The 25,004-nt window shown below is 41.5% G+C and overlaps 1 protein-coding gene across 1 annotated transcript in view; it reads right to left on the bottom strand.

Annotated features, from left to right (window-relative positions):
- Positions 1-1,439: 1,439 nt before the first annotated feature.
- The window catches only part of LOC122794165 (transmembrane protein 51-like), a 30,222-nt gene continuing 6,657 nt past the window's right edge, over positions 1,440-25,004 (bottom strand). Inside the window, exon 2 of the mRNA XM_044062369.1 lies at positions 1,440-2,032. Coding sequence (XP_043918304.1) covers positions 1,618-2,032 — 415 coding nt within the window. The 3' untranslated portion in view covers positions 1,440-1,617. The remainder of the gene's footprint in view (positions 2,033-25,004) is intronic.

Below are 25,004 nucleotides of genomic sequence, written 5' to 3' on the forward strand. Positions count from 1 at the left end.
TGGATTCCCTTTCTGAAGGAATAGGGTTTTTGCTGTGGTCGAGGCTACTGCCTTAGACCCCTGGGGAAATAGTTTCGGGGTTTTTTTTGGGGGGGGGAAAAAAATGGGGGGCCCTTGGGGGGATGAAGGGTTTTTGGGGGAATGGAAAATTGTTTTTTGGGGCTTTTTAAATTTTTTATCTGGGGTTTGGCCCAAGGGGGTTTGGATGCTGGAAAAGCTGGGCAGAGATTGATTGCAACAGAGGATCTTGGCCATCCTGGGGACAGGCATGGTCTGGATCCACTACCACCAAGCATGTAGAGGCTTACCTGCCACCTAATATGACCTAACCAGTGCCAGGGGCTTACGGTCTTGCCAAGGCAGTTGCAGAAACCCTTGAACAAGCAACACATGCTGGGAAATAATACTGTAGGCTTCTGTGGTGATGCGGGAGTTAATTTCAGCCAAAGGAAGTGGGGTTACAGACTAAGAGAAAACTTCCTGACAGATGCCTGTTGACAGCCTTGGCAGCTGGTTCCTGCTTTGCATGCAGGGAACACATAAGCCGAGAATGTCCTAAAGGGTCAAACTGCAGACAGGGCTGATGGCAGGCACGCACTGGGACCTTAAATTAAAATACAAAGGCAGAATACATAAATATTTCTTAATAGGGAAATAGGTAGCAAAATGGTTCTAACAAAATTATCTCACCATATTGTCAATTATACTATCGGGGTCTTAACCAAGCTAGGTTAAAATAATAAATAAGGAGACCATATTCCTTTATCCTAGTTTGCTTTACTCTAAACATTTAGAAAACTACTTAACCAGTTTTCATAAAGCAAGCCTAACAGTCTCTTTAAATTGGCTTTTTTTTCTCGTTACTGAAATGATTTGTGATGTTGCAACCTATTTCTGGTAAACAGAATTTTCTAATAAAACAGTTCTCATTAAGGGCAAGAATCCTCAGATTGCTGCCACATCACAGCAATTTCTGATAATATGTACACAAATTACCTAATAGAAGCTTTCAATACATTTGACTCAAGTTTTACGACTGCATAAAGATTTATTTGTATTTTGCCTATAGCTTTCAGTAACTAGTGTTATGACTAGACTATTACTCTAGTTTTATACTTACCACTCAAGTACTTTGCACTTTTAAAGAGAAATCATTAGGCAACAGCTATTTTGATAATGTGGTTCAACTACAGTTTTACAAAACTCTTCAAAGTTAAGGGTTTTCTTTTTAAGTGTAGACTTAAAACCTTACTATCCACTCCACAACTCATACTAAGTCTGGTTTAACAACAGTCAACAAATACATACTTTACTGTCTAAGTAGATCTTCCTTTTTTAGAAAAGACCATTGGATATGGAGATTAATATACTCACCACTGCCACTATGTGGCAAAATGAACATCAGAAACCAGCACTGCTTGCATGCATGATATTGCATATCCGTACAAAGTTATCCATTTTATTTGTTCAAATATTTCAAATTTAGAAAACTGGAGTACCTGAATAAATTATTTTACATAAATGCCTACTTTGTGCAGGTCTATCCTTTAAATACAAAAACATTTTTTTCTGCATCTGACTTTGTTTCAGTTACAGGGAGAAAATGTGCAAGTTGTCTTAAGCACGTTGGACATCTTCAAATGGATTCTTTGCTACATCATCATACTGTGGCGGAGGTGTTAGTGGTTCAATGACTACCCGGCTTTGGTCAGTTTTCTCAGTCATCTTAATCCTAAAATCTTTTAAATGCAGTTTATCAGATTTGATTCTGCGAACCTTTAGAGACTTAAACATTCTTCCTGCTTTAGAGTTCTGCCTCATTGGCTGTTCTTCCGGATTTGATGGAGCTGGTTGGCCTGCAGCAGATGATGGTTCCTCCCCAACACCCACATCCACCAAAGACTCGTATGAAGGGAGGGACATACTCATTCTACCGTCTCTCTCTATGCCTTGTCCGTCTCCTTCAGGATGATCATTGCCCATGACTTCCTCATAGGTGGGCACCTCATGTCGTCGGTTAATAACCTCAGGACTGTAAGAAAGAAAATACAGTAATACTGTTATAGACACACTACAAATCACATTTACCTCAGTATTAAAGTACATTTCAAAACCATACATGGGCTAAATTACATTTTCAGAGATGAATGAAATATTAAGGCCACCTATATCAGATTACCGCTTGGGACATGTGAGCAGCTGGATGAGTTTAGCAAAGAACAATCACCAAAATTCTTTCAGCACAACCCACATCACAAACATTTCTAACCATATAGACATGGTTTCATAAGGGAGTAAGTAGCTGTCCTCTATTACAGTACAACTCCCAAAATCAAGTATTCAGAACTCAGTGTTCGACAAAAAGCAGCAGACAGCTCAAAGAATCTTCAAACTACTTCAGTACCTCTACAAGAACATTACCTTAACCACCACAAAGGGAAACGCCCGTGGATTATTAACAATAAAGGGTTCAGATTTACTCCTAATCTTGTCAGGGCCATTCTGTTACACCTCCTAGCCGCTCACGTTTAAGTATAGGAATAAAACAGCTCTATCATTAGATACAACTGTAAGAAACACAGAAGCTTACAAGTTAACATGACTCCAAGAAAATGTGGTAATTCTGCACACACAAACTTACACCAGTACTTGAATACTCTAGAAAAAACAAACGCCCAAAAAAGAATCAAGACTTCCTTTGAAGGCTATTCTGTCCTACACAGATCACCTTAAGGCCCCATCTCTTTACTCAGTCTGCTACAAGTTACTAAGAGGTAATCTTTGCCTGGAATACAAGGCATCCTCAGACCAGCTCTAATGGACCTCTTGCACAACTGCAAAACAAAGCACCAGCACCACTAGATCCAATGACCTGAACTTTGCCTACGACAAATAAAACATGCTTGACATTGATGCACGTCTCAGAGGATCCCTGCACAACGGAATAGGCTCCCTAACCATGTGAAGCAGAGTTCATCCCTGACCCTTTTCAACCTTTATCACTGGATGGGAAATTGTAAATTCCCAGTCTGACTACTATGTCTCTGACGGACAGAGTAAAACTTAACTAATCCCAAATAAGCATGCCCCCAAACACAACCCTTACCAACCTCATTATTAAACATACCCTCACCATATGGGTGTCCAATGTACTCAGAGAAAACTGAGTTGGGTTGCACAGTTAGGCTTACAAAGACCCTGGTGGTCGCTAGCCTGGTACAAACCTATGAACTTACCACAGCCAAGGTGCTAGAAGAATTACTGAAGTGTCCATTATTCCAAACATATTTTGCTGTCATCTGATATATTTTTAACCACAAACATTCCTGTAGAATAAGAATTATCAAGCTTTTGTCTTCAGTCTGTCATTTCCTGGTAAAATGGACACATCTCACAGGATCATAGAATATAAAAGGCAATTTAACCACAGTTCATGTGTGCCTTACCAGTAACCACCCTCAGCTGTACCACTGCACTGAACAAAGGCAAGGCCTATTATGTCCTTGAGTAAATTTAAGCGCAACCCTTTAGTTGACCAAATTACATTTGAAGGATGACAGGGAATCACATTGCTTGACCTGTACAGGGCACACCTACTCTACAGTCCAGAAAGAGAAAAACAGAGTCACTGTGAGAAGTCTATCCCTTCATCTAGTTTTAGTCGCTTTCTGATGTAGACTGAGATCTCTTACTCTAGTGTTAGTTGCACTGTTTGACAGAGAAAAAAAAAGGAGGTGAAGGATAGCAGGAACTCGTATAGGGCATGGTAAGTGATGTACAGATCCTCCTACAGTAGTCTACACAACACTGAGTAGAAGGACAAGGATTCCAGTCCCTCCTGGTAGCCATGAGCTTTGAAGCTAGAGATTACTTTAAAAACCTTTGCAGTTTAAGTTTTTTGTCTCTCTAACAAAATGAATGCTAAAGGGTGTATTACATTCGAAAATGGGCCAAGCCAGAACAGTGTATAAGGGGAAAGTACAGTTTTGTACCTACCATAAATGTAGATGTTAGTGTTCACACTGCTGCAGTCATCACACTTGGGTTATCCTGCCGTCAGGCGGTCCCGCAGTCGGCCAGAGTTCCAAAGTCTTGGTCCGGCGTTGGTTGCTGTCGCTTCTTCCGTGATGTCAGTGCGCCAGGGGTAGGCATCAGACGCCATTTTCTTTAGTTTTTCTTGCCCCAGATGTCAGGTGCCCCCAGTAGGTGGGCAATACAGATTGCCAATAAAACATGTAAAGAAAATACAAAGAATACCTTCAGTTACAAGCAAAGACACCACAAAGGTTGTATCAGATTGAAAGGAACAGAAAAGTTCAGCTAGCTCAGAGGGGATGGAGGGAGGGTAACCTGGACTGCAGCAGTGTGAACACTCGAACATCTACATTTATGGTAGGTACAAAACTGCACTATTTTCGTGTTACACTGCTGCAGTCTTCACACTTGGGTTGAATCCCAAAGCTAAGGATGGGTGGTGGAGTTAAACAGGGTTTGGAGAAGCTAGTAGACCCTGCAGAACTGCAGTGGCAAAGCCAGCTCTAGTCTTAGAGTATAGAGGTAAGTGGTAGTGTTTGGTGAAGGTTTGCACTGAACTCCAAGTTGCAGCTTCCAAAATATCCTTGGTTGGAACCCCCCTGAGAAAGGCCGTTGATGTAGCTGTAGCCCTGGTGGAGTGGGACCTAATGCTAGCAGGTACCGGTTTCCCATGATGTGTGTAGCAGAAACATATACAATGTCCTATCCATTTTGAAATGGTCTGTTTTGAGATAGCTTTCCCTTGTGATCCTGCAGCATAGGATACAAAGAGCTGGTCAGATTTTCTGAAAGCCTTAGTCTTATCCAAGTAGTAACGCAATTGCCTGTGAATGTCCAAAGAGTGCAGGAGTCTTTCTCCTTTGTTCTGGGGGTTTGGGAAAAAGGTGGGTAAATGAATGGTTTGGTTTAGGGCCACACTGGATACCACCTTTGGCATAAAGGAAGGGTTAGTTTGTAGAGCGACTGTCTTGATGAAAAATGAGGAAAGGCTCCACTGCCATTAGGGCCTGTAGCTCTGAGACTCTAGTTGAAGTTATTGCTAGTAGCACGGCAGTTTTCCATGATAGAAACTTTAAATCAGCTGTAATAGCTGGTTCAAAGGGCGGCAATGTAAGCTTTTCCAGAACATAGTTGAGATCCCAAGTTGGTGTTGGTGCTCTCCTGGGTGGTCTTTATGTTCTTCGCCCCTCTGAGGTACTGTCTTAGGAGTGGATGTGAAAATAAAGGAGGATCCGTGCTGTAGTGAGCTGAAATCGCTGAGGCGTGGATCTTAACAGATGAAAAAGAAAGTCCTTTGTGCAACATCTCAGTTAAATACTGTAGAATCTGAGGAATGTTTGGAACAAGGGGATTTTGGACTTTAGCCTGGTTTCAGGCGCAAAATCTTTTCCATTTGTCTGAATAAGCATTCCTGGTGTTGGGCCTCCTGGCCTCCAGAATGACATCCATATCAGCTTTATTTAGAGGTGATGGCTTGGTTGCTTAGGTAATTTTGCAGCCACATTTAAAGTCTTGAGCTGGCTGTGTAGAATCTGATTGTTTTCCTGAGTGAGCAGGTGAGGAATATGGGGTAAAATCCATGGTGGGCCGTGGGCCATGTTCCTTAGTATTGGAAACCAGTGTTGGTGTGGCCAGTCTGGAGCAATGAATATTATTTGTGGCCTCTAATCTGACTTTCAGCAGCACCTTTGTTAGAAGAGGCAGTGGAGGAAAGGCATACACTGTTAATGTTCTCCAACTGAATGAGAGGGCGTCCACTTTCAAGCTAGTTTGTGAAATGTCCTTGTGCAAAATTTTCGAAGCTGGTAGTTTTGGGGGTTGGCAAACAGATCTATGGGCGTCCCCATTTTTGAGTCATCATTGCAAATACATGTGGATCTAGTTTCCACTTGTGGGGATCCATGATGTTTCTGCTTAGGTAGTCTGCCAATGTGTTTTTCTTTTCTGGCAGGAATTGTGCTTGTAGTTGAACTTGGTAAGTCAGTGCAGTGTTTCACAAGATCATTGCTTGCCTGCATAGGGGGTAGGAGTGTGTGCCCCCTTGCTTGTTTATGTACCACATTACTGTGGTATTGTCCGTCTTTATTAGTTGTCGTCCTGGATGTAAGAGGTTCTTGAAGGCTGTTAGGGTATTCTGTACAGCTAGCATTTCTTTTCGATTGATATGCAGATGCCTTTGATCTGTATCCCATTTGCCCTGAATGCACTGTCCTGCCATGTGTGCTCCCCAGGCATAGTCCGATGCATCTGTTATGGTTTGCCTGGCTGTGGGTAAGGTAAAAGGCTGACCCTTGTTGAGGTGACATGCCTGTGCCCACCATAGAAACTCCTGTTGAAGGCAGGGAATGGAGTGGTATCATTGTTTCCAAGCTGTGGCTGTGCTGAGTCCATACGCTTTTCAGGTAGCATTGTAATTTCCTCATATGCAGTTTTGCAAATGGTATTAGGAGTATGCAAGATGACATGAATCCCAAGGCCTGCAGAATTTTTCTTGCAGGGAGTTGGGTCTTTGTTGCCATCATTTTGAACTATTGAGTCAGCTGTTGTTGCTTGCCTGGCGTGAGATAAGCCATCTGGGCCGTTTTATTCAAGCTGGCGAGGTTTGTAAGGGCCTTGTGACTGACCTCTGCCCCTTGGGTGTCTGTATTTGCCCCTGTGCGGCCTGTCAGAAGCTGGAAAGGACCATTTTTTTTGTTGGCCAATTTCTGCTGAAACGAGGGGGTTGAACCTGTAAAAAAATCCTTGACCGTCTGCATAGATTTTGCCTTATCCTCCATTTTCTTTAAAACCTCTTCTGCTTTTACACCAAATAAAACATCCTGCTGTAAAGGTGCATCCAATAACTTTGCTTTAACATGATCAGGCAGGGATTGTTCTTTTAACCAAGCATGCCTACGTATGACAGACCCAGTCACTGCTGCTCTACAGGAAACTTCCAATGAATCAAATCCACATTGTAAAGTATGTTTGCCCACCTGTTCAGCTGCATGCAACAAATCCTGCATTTCCTTGAAGAAATGCTGCTCTGAATGTGTGGTCATTTGTTGTTTTAATTGAGACATCAGGAATTGCTGATATTTCAGCATGTGAAACTGGCAATTTAAGGCCCTCATAGCTAGGGTAGCGGAGGTGTATACTTTCTTTCCCATTCATCTAGTGCTCTGGAATCCCTTTCAGAGGGTACAGGATTTTTAGCAATAGAGGCCTTAACCCCTTTGGGACCCTGGGAAATGGTTTCTGGGTCAAAATAGGGATTTTATATAGGAATTTGTGTGAGTCAGGGACTCTGCAGTATCTGTCTGGTTTGGCTGGAGCAGGAGGTAGAATCTAGCCGTAACCCAGACTCTTCTAAGTAAACATCATCCACAATGTCTAACATGGGAGGGATAGCAAGTGGTCTGTGCTGGGGTAGTAAAAGGAACTCTCTGAGCCTTTTCTTAGAATCAGAGTAATCCTGGCCTTCCCAGTGGAAATGTTCCCTCATGGTATGTAAAGTTTCCCCAAAGGAATAGTCTTCTGGGGGAGATGCTGAGGGAATAGACTCTTCAGCATCAGAATCTTCATAAGGGGGAAAAAAAAAAAAAAAGAGTATTCCTGTTCCTCTGAAGAATCTGAGGAAATAGAAACCTGGTCAGAGGAAGCATAACCCTCTTGTCTTGGCCTTTTATCAGGAGGGGGATGGGAACCCCTGATTAGGGTAATTAAATCTTCAGCCATCTTAAGCGTCTGTTTCTTAGGCATGGGGCCTTGTACTGGAGACTGATGTACTGCCCGTTTTGTTTTTAAAGGAGTTTTTAGCTTAGCATAAGATTTAATGGTGAGTGTAGTCTGTCTGAAGACACCTTCTGCAATTGAAGGCGTTTCTACTGCACCGGAATCTCCTGCTCTGGAGTCGGAAGGGCCTAAAGAAGAAGGCTGCTGCGGCCTAGTACTCTCCGCTTGGGAGTCCGAAGCCATCTGGGGTTCTGAATCAGCGGTAGTCAGGGGCTGCGTAAGCACCTCACTGAAAACCGGAGAATTGGCGGCAAGCCCTGCAGAGGCCTTGGAGTCTGGTTTGGGTCTACGCTGCCTGTCCTTATCCTTGCGTTTATGCATGCTGGTAGTCGGTTGCTCCGACGGAATGGTATAATTGAATTTCCTACCAAAGTAATGTCGGGCGAAATCAAACAGACGTTTAATAGTTCGTTTATTAAACCTAGCACGAATCAGACAACCTGTGACGTCGTGGTCTGGGCCTAGACAAGGAATACAGTAAGAATGAAAGTCCTTATGAGGTAATTTGCTTCCCACAAGAAATGCAATTGTTAACTTTTTCTGACATCGGACTGAGGCAAGAAAAGGTTCCCAAACGGGGTACTTAGCTTTGAAGACTTCGGTCTGAAATTCGATTTGAAAATCTCAGGAGTCGGCCGACCGGCACTTGCCAACTGCTTCTGCTTCCGGCACCGCACGGCAAGAAAGACTGAAGAAAATGGCGTCGGATGCCTGTTATACACCCCTGGCGCACTTGACATCGGGGAAGAAGCGACAGCAACCGATGCCAGACCAAGACTTTGGAACTCTGGCCGACTGCGGGACCGCCTGATGGCTGGATAACCCAAGTGTGATGACTGCAGCAGTGTAACACGATGAACATCCAAGGACTTCCTTGGTTTTAGAAGAGATGTCTTTGGCAATTAGTTATGAAGTGTAGAAGGATTTCCTAACTAACTGCATAGTGATCAAAAAAAGTAGCTATCAACTTAGGTGCCCAGGTCTTTCACTGAAATACTTGATAGTGAGATTCTACTTGTGCAGTAGGTTGAAGCTATTTGCCGTTTCCTGAAAGAGATTATAAAGCAAATGCTAGGAGATGCTGCAAGTCCTTTTCCAGTTCATCAGTTGTTGACTTGTTAATTCATTTTGAAGGGTATAGGTATCTTGGATTAACTTCACAACTATACTTAGCTTGCAATTACTGGCAAATCTAGCTAAATCGGATCAGTGATACCAGCTCTGAGATCAGAGAAATAAATGCCAAACAGGAGGTGGCCATCACACACCCCAGGGGAATATCACTGGACACCTTTTCTCTGAGTAGGCATCATCTGCTTTTACAACTTGTGTTCTTTTGAGCTAGCTTGCTATCTATTTTAAAGGGATCAGTGTTTAAATGCCACATGCCTATTTATGATTTCATTATGTGGAATGGTGCCAAATGCCTTACAAAAATTAAAAAAAGGCAACATGCAGTGTTCTCACTGCTCAAAATTGATGTGACCTTTTAAAAGAAGCTTTCAGGACTTAGCAGGCATAACCTTCCCCTTACAAAGCCAATATGCTGTGGGTTGAACATAATCAAATTTTTGATGTGAATTATGAGGTTGGTAATGTCGACCCCATGGCTTTACAGATAAGACAAAGTTTCCAGGGTTTGTGGTGGGTGCACTCTTGTGGTGCGGCATCACTACTGCAATGCTCCAAGATTCAGAGATGTAGTCCGATTCTAGGTGTCTCCTTTAAATGGACAGTCACCAATTACCACCAAGACTCTGCTGCAGAAAGTACAGTTGTGTACACTTACCATAAATGTAGATGTTGGAGTGTATTCACTGTTGCAGTCATCACTTGTGGTTATACCTGCTCTGGTAGCCCTCGGCCAGCCTGAATGTTTTTCTGCGTTAGCTGCTTTCGCTTGTAGACTGGTGTCAGGTTGTCAGTGCTATAAAGCAAGCCAGCTGACACCATTACATCAGTTTTTCTCGCCCTAACCAGTCAGAAGCCCAAGGAAATATGGCAAAGTGGTCCTGGTTGTTAAAAATCACCTTAAGAAGCTTATGTCTCCCAAGGAAAGAAGATATAATTGGAAGGAGGAAGGGAAACCAGGCTTGCAACAGTGAATACACCAACATCTACATTTATGGTAAATGTACACAACTGTACTATGTGCCTAGTGCTTCACTGTTGCAGTCATCATGTGTGGGAGGATTCCCAAAGCTAAGAAGAGGGGTGTAAGGATTAGAGACCTAGGCATGGGTAAGCAATCTTGTATAACTGCAGAGGCAAACCCTGCCCTAGCCTTACACAAAAGATGAAGGTGGTAATGCTTTGTAAAAGTATGGACCAAGGTCCAGGTGGCAGCTTCCAAGATGTCCCTGGTGGGAACTCCTATGACGAATGCTGTGGAAGTGGAGGCTGCCCTAGTGGAATGGGTACGAACCGACTTGGGGGGGGGTTCCCATGTAATCTGTAGCAGAAATGGATACAGTGCGATATCCATTTGGAAATGGTTTGCTTGGAAATGGGTTTCCCCTCTGCCCCTGGGGCAAAGCTGACAAAAAGTTGGTCCATTTTCCTGCAGGGTTTAGTATGGTCCAGGTAGTATCTGAGCTGTTTGTGCATGTCTAATGAGTGCAGAATTCTTTCCACCTTGTTTTGAGGGTTAGGAAAGAAGGTAGGCAGATGAATGGCCTGGTTGAGAGAGTCACATTAGATACTGCCTTGGGCATAAAGGAGGGGTTAGTCCTAAAGGAGACCCTGTCTGCATGGAAAATGATGAAAGGCTCAATGACCACCAGTGCCTGAAGTTCTGAAACACTTCTGGCTGAGGTGATGGCTAGTAAGAAAGCAGTCTTTCAGGAGAGGTATTTCAGTTCTGTTGAAGCAGCAGGTTCAAACGGTGGTAAGGTTAGTTTTTCCTAAACATAATTCATGTCCCAGGGCTGGTGTGGGTGGCATTCTGCGAGGTCTGATATTAGAAGCCTCTCTGAGGAATTGTTTAATCAAAGGATGTGAGAACAGGGGCTGGTCTGTATCTAAATGAGCCGAAATGGCTGAGGCATGGATTTTAACAGAAGAGATGGTGAGGCCACTATTAAACAACTCCACTTGACTGTCCTGGTATGTGTGCTCCCCAGGCATAGTCCGATGCATCTGTTGTCATAGTTTGCCTAGCTGTGGGTAAGGTGAAAGGCTGACCCTTGTTGAGGTGACATGCCTGTGCCCACCATAGAAACTCCTGTTGAAGGCAGGGAATGAGTGGTATCATTGTTTCCAAGCTGTGGCTGTGCTGAGTCCATATGCTTTTCAGGTACCATTGTAATTTCCTCATATGCAGTTTTGCAAATGGTATTAGTAAGCAAGATGCCATGAATCCCAAGGCCTGCAGAATTTTTCTTGCAGGGAGTTGGGTTTTTGTCATTATTTTGAAATATTGAATCAGCTGTTGTTGCTTGTCTGGCGTGAGATAAGCCATCTGGGCCGTTGTATTCAAGCTGGCACCCAGGAATATTATGTTTTGTGAGGGCACTAGTTTTGATTTCTTTTCGTTTACTGTGTACCCTAGGCAACTTAGGTGTTTGACAAATGCCAGATGCTTTAAAAGAATGTCCTTGCTTTCTGCTTGAATAAGGCAGTCGTCCAGGTATGGGTATATTTGAATTCCTTTGTCTGCAGTATGCAATTACTGGTGCCAGCCATTTTGTGAAGACCCTGGGCGCAGTAGATAAGCCAAAGGGCAGTGCAGAGAATTGATAATGCGTTGAACCTGCAATGAAGCGGAGGTATCTTCTGCAATTTTGTCTGATGGGGACATGCAGGTATGCCTCCTTGAGGTCCAACGTTACTAGCCAAGCATTCTTGCCCAGCATGGGAAGCTGCTGCTGTAGTGTTAGCATCTTGGATTTTGGTACTTGCAGATAGGTGTTCAGAATTGAAAGATCCAGAATGGGTCTCCATGCTTTGTCCTTTCTTGGGACTAGAAAGAGTCTTGAGTAAAATCCTCGTCCTTGCTCCTGTGTAGGTACCTGTTGAATGGCTCTCATGTCCATGAGAGCTGTAATTTATTTTTGTGCCTCTGCCCATTGATTTGGTGGAAGATTTGGCATTCCTTTTATCCTTGGTAAGGTATGAAAATGGAATCTGTATCCTTGAGAGACAATGTTTAGGACCCATTTGTCTTTTGTGATGATATGCCAGTTGTCTGCAAAAAATGCTAATTTTCCTCCCAAGGAAGCTGCCAGGAGAGATTTGCTTGGTAGTTTGAGGATTGAGTCATTGTGTTTGTCTTCTGCTAGCTTGGGGCCTGTCTTCACCTCCTTTCTGGGTAGCAGTACCCCATTGGCGAGGTTTGTAAGGGCCTTGTGACTGACCTCTGCCCCCTGGGCGTCTGTATTTGCCCCTGTGTGGCCTGTCAGAAGCTGGAAAGGGCCAGCTTTTTGTTGGCCAATTTCTACTGAAACAAGGGGGTTGTACCTGCAAAAAATCCTTGACCGTCTGCATAGACTTTGCCTTATCCTCCATTTTCTTTAAAACATCTTCTGCTTTGACACCAAATAATACATACTACTGTAAAGGTGCATCCAATAATTTTGCTTTAACATTATCGGGAAGGGTTTGTTCTTTTAACCAAGCATGTCTACGTATGACAGAGCCAGTAACAGCTGCTCTACAGGAAGCTTCCAATGAATCAAATCCGCATTGTAAAGTATGTTTGCCCACCTGTTCAGCTGCATGCAACAGATCCTGCATTTCCTTGAATTCAGACTGTTCAGTATGTGTGCTCAGACTGTTCAGTATGTGTGCTCATTTTTTGTTTTAATTGAGACATTAGGAATTGCTGATATTTCAGCATGTGAAACTGACAATTTAATGCTCTCATAGCCAGAGTTGCTGAGGTGTACATTTTCTTTCCCCATCTATCTAGGGCTCTGGAATCCCTTTCAGAGGGCACAGGATTTTTAGCCATAGAAGCTTTAGCTCCCTTAGGACCCTGGGAAATTGTTTCTGGGTCTGCCACAGGGCTTTTATAAAGGAATTTGAGAGTGTCAGGTACTCTGTAGTATCTGTCTGGTTTGGCTGGAGCAGGAGGTAGAGAATCTGGATTTAGACTAGACTCTAAACTCTAAACTCTTTACTCTAGTAAACATCATCCACACTATCTAAAACTGGAGGGATAGCAAGAGGTCTATGCTGGGGTAGTAAAAGGAACTCTCGGAGCCTTTTCTTAGAATCAGAGTAGTCCTGACCTTCCCAGTGGCAATGTTCCCGCATGGTATGTAAAGTTTCCTCAAAGGAGTAGTCTTCAGGGGACGACACTGAGGGAATAGAGTCTTCAGCATCAGTGTCTTCATAAGGTGGAAAATTGTAATCCTGTTCCTCAGAAGAATCTGAGGAAATTGAAACCTGGTCAGAGGAAGCATAATCCTCCTCGTCTTCGTCTTTTATCAGGAGGGGAATGGGAACCCCTGATTAGGGTAATCAAATCTTCAGCCATCTTAAGCATCTGTTTCTTAGGCATAGGGCCTTGAACTGGAGACTGATGTACAGTCTTCTTTGGTTTTAAAGGAGTTTTAAGCTTAGCATAAGATTTAATGGTGAGTGTAGTCGGTCTGAAGACACCTTCTGCAACCGAAGGTGTTTCCACTGCACCGGGGTCTACTTCTGCTCCGGTGTCGGAAGGGCCCAATGAAGATGGATGCGTCGGCCTAGTAGACTCCACTTGAGAATCCGCAGCTGTCTGGGGTTCCAGTTCTGCGGTCGTCAGGGGCTGTGTAGGCACCTCACTGAAAACCGGCGACAGGCCCAGCAGAGGCCTCGGAATCTGGCTTGTTCCTAGGCTGCCGGTCCTTATCCTTGCGTTCTTTATGCATGCCGGTCGTCTGCTGCTCCGATGGCATGATATAATTAAGTTTCCTACCAATGTAATGTCGTGCGAAGTCAAAATGGCGTTTGATAGTTTATTAAACCTAGCACAAAACAGACCTATGACGTCGTGGTCTGGGCCTAGGCAACGAATACAATAGGAATGGAAGTCCTTATGAGGTATTTGCTTCCAACAAGAAATGCAATTGTTAACTGTTTCTGACATTGGACTGAGGCAAGAAAAGGCTCCCCAACGGGGTACTTAGCTTTATTGAAGACTTTGGACTGAAATTCGAATCGAAAATCTCAGGTGTCGGCCGACCGGCACTTGCGAACTGCTTCAGACTGCGGGACTGCCTGACGGCAGGATAACCCAAGTGTGATGACTGCAGCAGGGTAACACGAACATCCATATTACAGCAAGAAAAGAAACCTAAGGATGGAGTTAAACTACTGGTGATGGTAGCTGCCTAATGGGAGTACAGGGACAAAATCTCAACTATGATCAAGGCAACTCGGGTATGAGTAGCTGCTTAGGTGCATGACAGAAAGGCAGGGAAGAAAGATCTGTGTGGCATAGTGGGTTAAAGCAGTAGGCTGTAGTTGACAGGGGCCCTGGTTCAAAACAAGGCAGAGGTGATTATTTTGGAGTCCCTCGGGGATCAGTCCTTGGACTGCTCCTTTTTGGCATTTACTTCTCAGAAGTTAAGGCCAATGTCAGTGGTCTCTGGCTGACTAAATTTGCAGATGATTGCAAATTAGGAGCAGTCACTGAATCTCACACTGACACAAATGTTCTCCAGGAAGGGCTGACAGACAACTGGTGTCGAGCCATAGACTAATCTAAATGCCAAGAAATGCACAATAGCATCCTTTGGGAAGTCATCCATCCCTGGTAACTATCATACTGACAACACACTCCATAGAGCTGACCCAATAGTCAGGGACTTTGGGACACACACAGGTATTATACCATGATCCCCCCAAAACGTGCATGCTGATTGGCCAGCGTGCCCGTTGTAAATCGGGTTATGCTAATGGAAAAAGGTCCGGTCGCCCGGACTTTTCCATTAGTATAACTCGTTTTTTTTAAACACTGTCTCGCTATGTTAAATGGGTTTAACATAGCGAGACAGCTTTAAAATAAGCAACGGCGATCTCCGTTGCTTATTTTAAAGCTGTCTCGCTAGGTTAAACCCATTTAACATAGCGAGGCAGTGTTAAAAGCGGAGAAAGCAAGATCTCCGTTGCTTTTAGTCGCTATGTTAAATGAGTTTAACATGGCGAGACAGTTAAAATAAGCAACGGAGATGTCCGCTGCTTATTTTAAATTGTCTCGCTATGTTAAACTCATTTAACATAGCGAGATTAAAAAAACGGAGATCTTGCTTTCTCGTTGCTTTATACAACTCTGATGTACTGCGCACATCAGAACTGCGGATGCCAGACATCTGCGGAAGGGCAGTAAACAGGCATTATACTATGCCATTATTTAAGAAAAGTAACAGTTTCTTTTCTTAAATAATGTCATGGTATAATAGCAATAACCCACTTCTGGGTGTGGGTAATGCTAAATTTACCCACGGTTGGCTTTGTTTGGTCCCTCTGGCTTCGCCCTCGGGACCAAACCACGCCAACCATGGGTAAATTTAGCATTACCCACACCCAGGCGTGGATTATTGCTATAGTAATCTAGTCTTTGATCATCATGTGTCTACAGTGGTGAGGAAATCATTCTATGCTGTGCAACTTATAAACAAAAGTATGGCATCCAAGTCCAAGGAAGTCATTGTTTCACTGCATTCGGCATGCATCAGACCTACCAGAGTACAATGCCCCCTTTGGTATGTACCTAACCAGGCATAAAAGTCCACAGAGGTTCCTCCTCACTAAAAGAATACAGGGTGTAAATATGTCCTATGCAGACCGCCTCAAGGCCCTATCCATGTATTCTGCCTCCTACAGGCTTTCGAGGGGAGATCTATAGCATACAGAGCATTGTTCGACCCCACTCTGATGTATCTCCTGATTATTCACAAAACAGCACCAGAATTACCTGTTCTAAAGACTTAAACCTTGCCTGTGATAATAAATAGGACCTACTGGAGAGACAGGTACGTGTCCCAGAGACTAGCCCATTTATGGAACAGGCTCCCCATCCAACCCAATTCAAGTGCAACTTGGACAATTGGATGGGAAACTGGAAATTCATCCCTGGTTTAGCATGCACATCTCTGATGGACATAGGGAAACCTGTACATGGTTCTATGGTACTTCTCCCAAGCCCATGCTTACACTTACCAAGGGTATCAGAACTTGTCAGATATTTAGGATGCATGGCTAGGCTTAGAAAGGCCCTTGTGGTCGTTAGTACCTATGAACTTATGGGCAGCACCTCTCTGGGGGTGGGGGGGTACAGCTGGCGGTCTTTGCCACTCTGATAATGTGTGGTATACGTCACGTACATCACTGAAAGAAGTGACTAGTTAGGAGGTGCATGACCTGTGGCTGTCCAAGCTGGTGATGGACCCTGTCGTCAAAAGCATAAACATGGAAGTATGGGGACTGACACTAGTGGGCAAGTCATCACCAGGGGGAGGAGGTTAGACTGTATAAACACAAATAAATTACCTAACCATCTCCAATACCCACGCAGATTATGGAGATTCCCCACACAAGATTCCATTCTCAAGTGGATCTGGAGTCCTCACTATCGGGGAACCAGGGGTGGTGTGCTATTAAAGGAAAACTCCACTTTCTCAGTTTAACTCATTCGTTAGGTTTCTTTTCTCCCTACAATATAGTTCCAGCATTGTGCAGGTACTAGAAAGCTGCTTGGACTTTTAAAACTTCCTTGCATTGGAGTCAAAGGAAGGGAAAGCCCACCTACCTTTTTTTTTTTTTTTTTTTTTTTTAAACTCAACGTCTCACATACTTTGCAGAGAAGTTAGTCTACACCTGCATATCATAGACAGTTAATCTGCAGTTTACCCTTGTCAGGTACTGCTGTCAATCTCAGATGGGCAACTAATACTGCTAATGTCAGGAACACAGCAGCAGACATAAAAAAAAGACAAAAAACTGTGCAACTGTTTTCCACTGTTTTTATTGCAGCAGGGAGAATTTAACACTCCCCTTTCATAGCACAACAAAGCAATAAGTTAGAGGTTTAAAGGCAATTGTCAACTCTTCTGACAAATTTACATAAGCAGCAACACAGTACTGAAATGCCAAGCTTTAAATGTTATTTATAATAGTTTATATGTTAAGATAACAAATGTAGTATCAGGTTTCTACGACATTTAGAGAAAAGTCAGAAAATATTTTTTCTTGCAAAGTATCAATGCATTTACCATTTTCAAGCCCCCCCTCCGCCCACAGGCCAGAACTACAGTCAGGTGGCAAACCTATCAATTAGGTGCATTGATACTGTTTATAAAGGTCTTTTATTCTTTTTGACACCCTTCCAGAGGGGGATGCATATCCGGGTACATGCAGATCCATCGTTGGAGATTCCCACTGACTGAGTCAGTCCTTACATTGTTAGCGTGCGACCATAATATATAGCTGAATTTACTTTATCATACATTTACTATGTGCCCTTGCATTAAAACACTAAGAAAAGGAACTCAGAAGTATTTAAATGTGTTTAAATGCATACACACACACTCATATGCTTTTGTACCCATGTACTTTATGCGCATACAGAAAAACACACATACTATATATGTGTGTGCATGCAATGATTTACAATAATCATATAGTTGAGCATTATTAATGTATACATTCTAGTAAATGTTGCTCAATGATTTACTTGGTCACTGCCGCACATTGGCTGCGCTGCACATGCAATCTTGGTCAATGTCTATGTCAGAATTTTTTCTTTGTACTGCTAAGTGCATTTAATTATTATCTTTACCAATGCAGCCTAAGTTGTGGGTGAAAAGGGTCCTGGGAACAGTTCACTTTCCTGGTTACCAAAGTATAAATAAATACAAAACAGAAAAAAGGAGGGTGAACATGACAAATGATTGAGGAACTAGTAAAGCACATTTTAAGTCTGCATCATTCATGAGACAAATCCTCCCACTGAAGGCATCGGGAAGTAGCAGACAGACTAAGTTCAGAGTGCTTTTATGTCACCTGTAAATGTACAGCAAGGATCATTTACTCATATCTTTTAGGACTTTTTTTGTAAGAGTCTTTTGTAGTATCTTTCATTTGCTGCAAGCAAACTATGCATTTTCATATACTATGTTTCACAAGAGCTGTGCATGCAAATTATATATATATATATATATATATATATATATATATATATATATATATATATATATATATATATATATATATACACACACACACACCTGAGAATTCAGTATTTATTTTATATTGGAGTATGCATCTTTAAGCCAGTGTTTTTCTTGATTGATTTAACCTAATTCATTAGTTTAATATGTGCTAATTTAACCTAATTCATTAGTTTAATATGTGCTAATTTATTAGGTATATATAGACCTCTTCAAGCATGTGAATTATCCTTGTTCTGATGAAGTCATTGTCAATGATGAAAGCACTTAACAGCTAATGGATTTTACTGGTGTTTGATTCAAATAAAGTGGAGTTTTCCTTGATGGCTACTGGGTGCATTACTTTTGGTTACTAGTTTTTTCGTGCAGCCTGGAACTTATCATTTGGTGAGTGTGCATTTTGGCTCCTGGCCACATGGAATCTCCTCAAACTCCTGAGCTGGGTAGTGGATCCACACAAGCCTCACTGTCCGAGGAGACACTCTTAGGGCGGGCAGCAGCACTACACGAGCTCAAACAGGATGTACAAATGCTTAAAAGAAGAGCTTTCACGGCTTATTGACTTGCTTACTATACAAAGCATTGGAGGTGGTAAACACAGCAGTCAGATTGGTAGTGAACTGTCCGAACATATAATTACTTTGTCCAAACTAAACACTGGGAAAGGTGATAAACTTCCCGAGCCCTTTAATTCTTTACTGTTAACCAAAGCCCAAGGAACATGAATTAATCAGACTAATCCAGTCAATAATGTGATGGAAACTCTTCCTGGATCGCAAACTGGTAAAAAACGTTGTGACATCATCACCACAGCACAGGTGCATCATTCCAACTGCCAGGATGGACGAAAGTGTAATGATGGTGCTTCTAATGGTGCTGTTTACCATGGGCGGAATGTTTTTAACATTGCAGATGAACAGGTTGGAGTTGCACCTTGTTTGCAAACAGGTACTGTAAACATTTTTCCTGTATCAGGTAATAATTTCGGCAATGTTTCTAGGTCTCCGGTTATACTGGGGAATCAGCAAGCTAGGACAGCTGCTTCAACAACGAAGGGTGGTTTGCATCCCAGCTCCAAATTTGAGTATCTTATTAACAAAAATTACACTTTTTCTAAACAACCTGATGTACGTGGCAACACCATCTATGCTGACAACATGCACTTTAAATCTTTAAAATGTATTATTTTTACCTTTGAAAAGAAATTGTTTAAATATAAAACCATGCAGCTTGAGTCTAAATACTTTAGAGAATGTATTAAAGCCAAAGTGGTACCACAAGGCTTACAGGCTTTCAAATTTCCATTTGGTATTTACTAAAATTGTATCAGAGGATTTTACTAATATGTTTAATGGGTGGGGGTTTGAACTGTTGCAAAAAGTGTTGGTTTACCATGAAAAAATGCAAGTGGAATTGCAGAATGAATTGGCTGTATTAAATGCACAGATTAGTGATTTGTTATTTGAACAATATGAACTGTTTTATCAAAAAGTATTAGAAAGAGTAGAGAAGAAATGCAATGTGTTATTTCATAAAAAAAGTAGGAAAATGTCCAGGGATATCAAACAATATCTGTTAAAGGAGGCCTATCAGACTAAACATTTTTGTTAAACATACTGGTGTATTAGATGAACAATTTAACGATGAAGCACTTGTGAATGAGTAACCAGAGTTTGAGGGAACACAACAAGGCATAGTTAATCAGGATTTTCCCCCACTACGTCGCTCAGAAAGAATAGCAAGCAGGAATTATGGACACAATTATGTGGGTCAGTATCCCAGGAAAAACTCATGCAGGGGGAGAGGCAGGAATTACTATTAAGTATACCCCCCAATGTTGAAGGTGATAATATTCACACTTTTGAAGGATTCAACATTTACAATTATACCAACCAACCTATTACTAATGAACATTTTACACTTTTTTTTTTGAAGCGTTTCAAATTTGTGTCTGCCAGTATCCCTGACATTGCTGACAGTCTCCTGGATATCCATTTTTATACCAGGAAATGGAATTTTCAGGTCATGTTTTCTAACCAGGAGACTGCAAAGGTGGTTTTAGGAAAACTAGTATATTCAATCCATCTTTGCACCCCCCCCCCCCTTATACACACACCTTTGAGACAGCTGTTAAGGAGGATAAGTATAAACTTTGGGCAGGACACAAATTTCTACTCCAATCTTAACCCCACAGAAAGGATTTTATTGAACCAAATTAGAGGGGACAGGTCGGTGCGAATTATGACCCCCTATAAAGGGGGCGGTATAGTTATTTTTAATACTACTGATTACGCCAGCATCATTCAGGACTTATTTGATCAGGATAACTAAACACAGGTGTCCATTAACCAGATACACATCGGATACAAACGTATTGACAGTTTTGTTAGAATTTTTGTTGGATCAACGTATTGACCAGGACACCTATGATCTTCTGACCAACACCCACCCCAGGGTTCCTGTTATTTTTGGCATACCTAAGGTGCACAAGAGTGTTCGCCCCCCACCCTTTCGACCCATAGTGTCTGCTAGGGGGTCCAAAACCCATAATTTGTCCAGCTTTGTGGAAAACAAGGTTAAACATATTGGAGTTCCACATTTGGTTAGGGACTCTTGGGATTTCTTGGGAAAACTCAGTAAATAAATATGGAGCCCAAATCTTATTTTCTTAACCATAGACATTATAGCAATAACCCACGCCTGGGTGTGGGTAATGCGGGATTTACCCACTGTTGGCGTGGTTTGGTCCCGAGGGTGAAGCCCGAGGGACCAAAGACAACCGTGGGTAAATCCCGCATTACCCAGAAGTGGATTGTTATTATATCTATGACATTATTTAAGAAAAGAAATAATTACTTTTCTTAAATAATGGCATTGTATAATGCCTCTTTGCTGCCCTTCCGCAGCTGTCTGGTATCCACGGCAGTTCTGATGTACTGTGCATGCCTACGCAGTACATCAGAGCTGTGGCCAAAAGCAATAGAGAAAGCAAGATCTCCGCTGCTTTTTACAGTTTCGCTATGTTAAATGGGTTTAACATAGGGAGACAGCTTTAAAATAAGCAACGGAGATGTCTGTTGCTTATTTTAAATCTGTCTCGCTATGTTAAACCCATTTAACATAGCGAAACAGTAAAAAGCAACGGAGATCTTGCTTTCTCCATTGCCTTTTTTTTTAAAACCTGTCTCGCTATGTTAAACCCATTTAACATATGGAGACAGGTTTAATAAAAAAGCAACGGAGAAAGCAAGATCTCCGTTGCTTTTTTTAAACCTGTGTCGCTATGTTAAACTCTTAACATAGCAGGACATTGTTTTAAGAGACTTATACTAATGGAAAAAGTCCGGGCGACCGGACCTTTTTCCATTAGTATAAGTCGATTTACAACGTGCACGCTGGCCAATCCGCGTGCACGTTTTGGAATATTAATGGGGGGTCATAGGATTTATTCACCTGTATCCCTAAGAAAGATGGTATGGAATTTTTCTAGGACATTTTATTTCTCTATTCCAGTTTGACTCATGGGGAGGTTACCCTTGTAAGTGAATTAATGTCTATGGCTCTAGATTATAACTACATCTATTTTGAAGGGCAATATTACCAACAGATTTCTGGGGTAGCTATGGGAACAGTATGTGCACCAGTGTATGCCAATTTAGTCCTTTTTGGATGGGAGCTCAAACATGTTTTCAATAGCACTTGGTGGGTTGAACATGTACTATTATACAATTGATACCTGAACTACATTTTTATTCTATGGAAGGGAGACAAAGACAATATTCCTGCATTTATTGATTTGAATGGAACTACCACCTTCCTCAAGTTTACATTTTCCTGTCATGAACAATTACCATTTTTGGATACATTAATTTCCCATGATGACCATGGCTTCAGATCTCGGGTTTTTCGTAAGAGTACTTTTTGCAACTCTTACTTGCATTTCAACAGTCATCATCCCTTGTCCCAAAAGAAAAGCATTGTTAAAGGACAGGATATATATTGCTAGAATGACTTCTGAACACATCAATGTCAAAAAAGAATTTGTTAACTACCAACATGTTTTTACAAAGGGGCATTCCCAAAGACAAATTCAATTTTGGATGAAGTCCATGGTGGATGGGGTAGAAAATACAACCCCCTCTTGGGAGCAGGTCAGTTTATAAACCCACCCTCGGGTAGTCCCCAATCCCATCCTGGGTCTGGGGCATTTACAAGAGCATGTATAGTACAATACAGTACTATATCTAAAAATATTAAAGCTATTAAGTGAAGAAATTGAGTATTTTTAGAACCAACCAGGATATTTACCAAACTTTGGGTGACCAACCCTTCTTTATAAACAAGGTGGTAATGAATCTTAAGAAAATGGTAGAGAAAAAAAAATTGTATTGGAAACAGGAATGGGAACGGGACTACAAGTTGTGGCAGTTGTTCCCAGTGTAGTTTCATTTTTAGGGGAACTGTTACTACATTGAGCGACAGACTACGGACTAACATCAATTTTAGGAATGGTAATTGTAGAACACAGAGGTTAGTATATCTGGCAATGTGTGATACCTGTCCGGCATACTACATCAGAAAGACTGAAAGATCTTTCAAACATAGGATTTACGAACATTTATATGAACTAAAAAAATAAAAAGGAAACATTCATTATACAGGCATTCACTAAGCTGTCCAAATTTCCAAGGCTTTAAGTTTGGTATATTAAATACAGCTGACATTGAACCCAGGGGGGGAGACTGGAAGAATCAGCTTAGCAAAAAGGAACTTATTTGGCAACTCAGGCTTGCTGCCAACTTCCCCCCATGACTAAATGATAACGTTTCCATATTACCAGCCCTAAAGAACAGAATCCAAATTAAGGATTGGGACCTCAGATTAAATAGACAACTTTATAATCATTATGTATTTCTTGTCTACTAAAACTCAAGTAGTTTTGAAAGCATTCCTATGTTTTTTAGGCATGAAAAATGTTTATATTTTATACATACCTTCTTTTATAGATTTTAAATACAAAACAAAAAATTCTTGCATGCATTATATATATCTATCTCTCTCTCTCTCTCTCTCTCTCTATATATATATATATATATATCTATATATCTATATATCTATATAGAGACTTTTATACCTGAGAATTCAGTATTTATTTTATATTGGAGTATGCGTCTTTAAGCAAGTTTTTTCTTAATTGATTGATTTAACCTAATTCATTAGTTTAATATGTGCTAATTTATTAGGTATATATAGACCTCTTCAAGCATGTGAATTATCATTGTTCTGATGAAGTCATTATCTATGATGAAAGCGCTTAACCAATGGATTTTGCTGGTGTTTGATTGAAATAAAGTGGAGTTTTCCTTGATGGCTACTGGGTGCATTACTTTTGGGTACTTTTGCTGCAAGTAGCCAACAGCTATTTATAGCATAGAACAAACTCAGACACATAAATGAGGCTCAGTCAGGTAAACACAGAAGCAGCTCTGCTACAGAAGGTGTGTTTAGAGGACAGTGCTTCACAGTTCTGCCATTCAATGTTAAGGGCATGAGAAAACAGCACCACTTCCATATGTCTAGCACGAGTCATATAAAGAGGACTTGAAATATATTCTGGGAAGAAGCAATGAAAGCAAGAAAACAATACCATGTTACCAAGGCAGGCCCCATCATCCACCATTTTGAGAGAAACACATTACAATTGTAAAAGAAGCACTTGGAGCGATTTTGAGGCATTAAAATAGCTCAAAAATAAAAATACAATGAATAAAGACGTTTTGAGTTCTAAGGTGTTTTCCTTTAACAATGCTACTGCTCCTGTACATGCTTTTCAAAGATAACGGCTTCTTCGCATGGATGTTACCTTAAAGCATAAAGTTAGCTTGTTCTAGAGTTTGCCAACAAATTCAGTGTTACTCATTTTTTTTTTTTTAATCTGTACCAATTTGCCCAGTGGAGTTCCTGAACATTTTGTGTTATACGACTAGAGTACTAGCCAACATAGGACTGTGTACATTAGTGAACAAATCTGAACTGAAGTAGAGGCAGCTAAACTATTGGAGGCTGTGAAATGCTAAGCAGTGGTTATTGTTCAGTGATGTCCTGCTGCAAATCTTGCTACTTTAAACCAGCACAAGCTTATGGTGTAGCAGAAGTAGCAGGTTACATGATGTGCACAATTTACAACTGATGGTGGTTATGTATGTATTAGCTATAGGCAACTGCGCAGCACCGTTGGAAACAAATGACTTAGCATTTGGCTGATTTTGAACACCGTATTACATATACTTTTTCAAATGGTACCTGATTAACAAATAAAACAATCTTGATGACTACTTCAACTCATGATTTACCCAGGCAGGTTAAACTAAAGTGGTCTTGAGATAAGATGGTGTCAAAGAAACAAGTAAAAGATTAAAACAAAGCTATGACATCAGGAATGCTGCATTAAATACTATGAACAATGTTTTAATTACATTTGTTATTAAAATGCCTGAGTAAACGAGGATATGGTGAGTTGATCATCAATATGTTGCAATTCAAGCTGTCTTAGTTAATCATGACATAACTGCTTGTATTCTGGCCATGAGGGGTAAGCTGTCTTAGTTAATCATGACATAACTGCTTGTATTCTGGCCATGAGGGGTACTCATTATCCTACTTAGTAAAGCATGGAACTAAACAGTGCCACCAGAAACTTTACTACTCTACGGTAACAATGCTGAATTTAACATGAGCACCACTGACACCCAAATGCACTGGAATGAATCACTGATTCTTAGTTTTGCTCTAGAAATGATCTTGCTGTTCACTTTCACCATCTGATCAGACTTGTATAAAAGGAATACTTTACTACATGTACTACTTTGGCTTCAGCATTAGCAAACTGTACTGGACAATATTTATGACAGCAAAGGTTCCCCTACATATTACTATAATTGCCAAGTAGCAGCAGGCTAATTTTGAATCAAGCCTGCACAAACACACCAGTGAAAAGTGTTCAACAAGCAGACATCAATTTTGCCCTTTTCCCCCTTT

This window comes from Protopterus annectens, chromosome 2.part1 (assembly GCF_019279795.1).
Source record: "Protopterus annectens isolate FY-2018-M chromosome 2.part1, PAN1.0, whole genome shotgun sequence".
Taxonomy (NCBI): Eukaryota; Metazoa; Chordata; order Ceratodontiformes; family Protopteridae; genus Protopterus; species Protopterus annectens.